At 47.9% G+C, this 2,365-nt stretch overlaps 1 protein-coding gene across 1 annotated transcript in view; it reads left to right on the forward strand.

Annotated features, from left to right (window-relative positions):
* ABL1 (ABL proto-oncogene 1, non-receptor tyrosine kinase) overlaps window positions 1-2,365 on the forward strand; it is a 32,957-nt gene that overhangs the window by 19,518 nt on the left and 11,074 nt on the right. Inside the window, exons 5-6 of the mRNA XM_008590511.1 lie at window positions 608-785; window positions 1,147-1,193. Of these exons, the coding sequence (XP_008588733.1) occupies window positions 608-785; window positions 1,147-1,193 (225 nt within the window). The remainder of the gene's footprint in view (window positions 1-607; window positions 786-1,146; window positions 1,194-2,365) is intronic.

Genomic DNA, 2,365 nt, shown 5'->3' on the forward strand with positions numbered 1-2,365 from the left:
AGCGCCACCACGCTTCCCAATCGGCGCACTATAGCAGTGCGCCACCGGGCCGGCCCAAGAATATGTTATTTTTTAAATGGATACCTAAAAGTAGTAAAATGCAAATCTCAAGTTGGCTTCTGAAACTTGAGAATTTTCAAGAGTTTTCTCACAGAAGTGATTCTGTGAGTAGACACAACCGTCAGAAATAACCATTTGAGGGTAAACTAACCGTGGCTTAGGTTGTTTCACGTGAGGCTTGGTCTTTGCTTCTGACTCAGTGTGAGTAGACACAACCGTCAGAAATAACCATTTGGGGGTAAACTAACCGTGGCTTAGGTTGTTTCACGTGAGGCTTGGTCTTTGCTTCTGACTCAGTGACAGCCTCTTCCTGTGTGTAAATTCAAGTTCCTTGGCTTGAGTGGGAGAAAGGCGCGTGGCCTGTTGCTCCCACGGAAGCGCCAGCTCAAGGCACAGGCATTTAGCACTGTGTTAGAAGTGGGGCCGGGAATTGGGGGCAGAGCCAGCATCTCTTTCGGAAGCCTTTTCCTTTGGCGTCAGTTCTTTTCAGTGTTTGTTCATCTGGGAGTAGAGCCGCACGCTGAAGCCCCCAATGTCTTGTTGGCAGGGGTTTGTACCCGGGAGCCCCCATTCTACATAATCACCGAGTTCATGACCTATGGGAACCTGCTGGACTACCTGAGAGAGTGTAACCGGCAGGAGGTGAACGCCGTGGTGCTGCTGTACATGGCCACTCAGATCTCATCGGCCATGGAGTACCTGGAGAAGAAGAACTTCATCCACAGGTAGGGACCTGGCAGAGTACCTGAGCCACAGAGCCACCGACTGTGGAGCCAGGCAGCCCTTTGCAAAAAGCCCCAGCTATGAGGTCTTATGGCTTAGCTTCTAACTTTAGTGCTAGTAGCACAACAGACCTTGGGACAGAGGCAAACACTAGGTTCCTGACATAGCTGGCTTCGGGCATGCATCCAGGGCTCAATTCATACAGGCCTAGACCCTGGACCAATGGAGCAGTTAATCCCCGGGTAGGAATTATTTTGCTTCTGAACCATTTTGGACCAAGTGAAACAGTAAATGAAGTTCACAAAGGGCATCCTTCCTGATAATCCCAGCTCCCTCTGAGATGGGGTGCTCGTTGTCCCTCAGAGGCCAGCGCTCTGGAGCGGTTGGCATTGCTTTTGCACAAACTCGTGGTAACAGCCAGTGCATGCATGGGTTCTGTTTTTAGTGTGTGTATTTTTTTTCCTCCCTTCTTTTTATTATCATTTGATTCTCCACTTAATCTGCTGTCATCTGGTTCAGGGATGTTTCCGCGATTGTCAGAACTGTATATGTGGAGGCCTAAATTAAGCGTCTTGGCTGTTTTAGAGCCCGGGGTGTTTTGACCTTCAAGTGTGCCACAATTATCTTGGTCTTTGCATTCTTTGCGGGTGGAAATGGCTTCCTAGCAAAGTGACGGCCTGTGCAGGACAGAGCCTGATGGGCTTTGCCGTAGTCTTTTATACAGGATGTTCTCCACGCCACCATTGTGACCTTTCCTACCCAATTAACTCAAGTATGAAACCTCTACATGAGATTTCATAGTGAGGAATAAAAGTAGCATGTGTGAAATGCTGGCGGCTCCTTGTAAGACAGATTCGCTATGCTCCATGAGCGCCCGATCCAGAGGCTCCTGTCACTCAGGAAAGTGAACCCTCTGATGCTGCAAATTGAGATTTCTTGACTTCTGGTTTGCCTTGCACGGCTAGGTCCGTTCCCTGCTCATTCGGGCAAACTTAAAATGCTTTGCCAAAATCCTATTAGGCACAACTCTTCTGTATTTAATTTCTCTCTCATTGCTAATGATCAAGCTGCTGTCACGCAGCCGTCGCCTTGAGCTGCTGCCTCTTCTCGTGCCTCCGTCCAGATTGCCTTGTGATTTCATGGTTAACATCCATGAACCAGAGATTAGACTCCTACCTCCCTGGGAGAATCAGGAAGTGAGAGGAAGCAGATTATACAGGAGAGGGTTTTAGGACACATTTGGGTACGCATCAGGAAGGAAGAGAAAAGTAGGCAACACAATTTGGGTAAAGAATGCCATGGCTTGCTTTTATTTTGTCCTTCAAGTCTGGATATGACAAGTCGAAACTCACTTGATGGAAGTTTCCAGATTGAGGTCCGGGCTAAGTGTTTATTCCTTGTGCCTGCCATGGAGTGGCAATAACCACACAGACACTTAGATCTAACACTGTTTTCGAGGCATCGGTTGAAGCACTTTACATACTAATTCGTGAACATGCACAGCAGCCCTAAGAGGTAGGCACTGTTATTATTGTCTTCATTTTACGGATGAGGTACCTGAGTCCCAAGGTAATTACTTTGT

This window comes from Galeopterus variegatus, unplaced genomic scaffold, assembly GCF_000696425.1.
Source record: "Galeopterus variegatus unplaced genomic scaffold, G_variegatus-3.0.2 Scaffold6171, whole genome shotgun sequence".
NCBI lineage: Eukaryota > Metazoa > Chordata > Mammalia > Dermoptera > Cynocephalidae > Galeopterus > Galeopterus variegatus.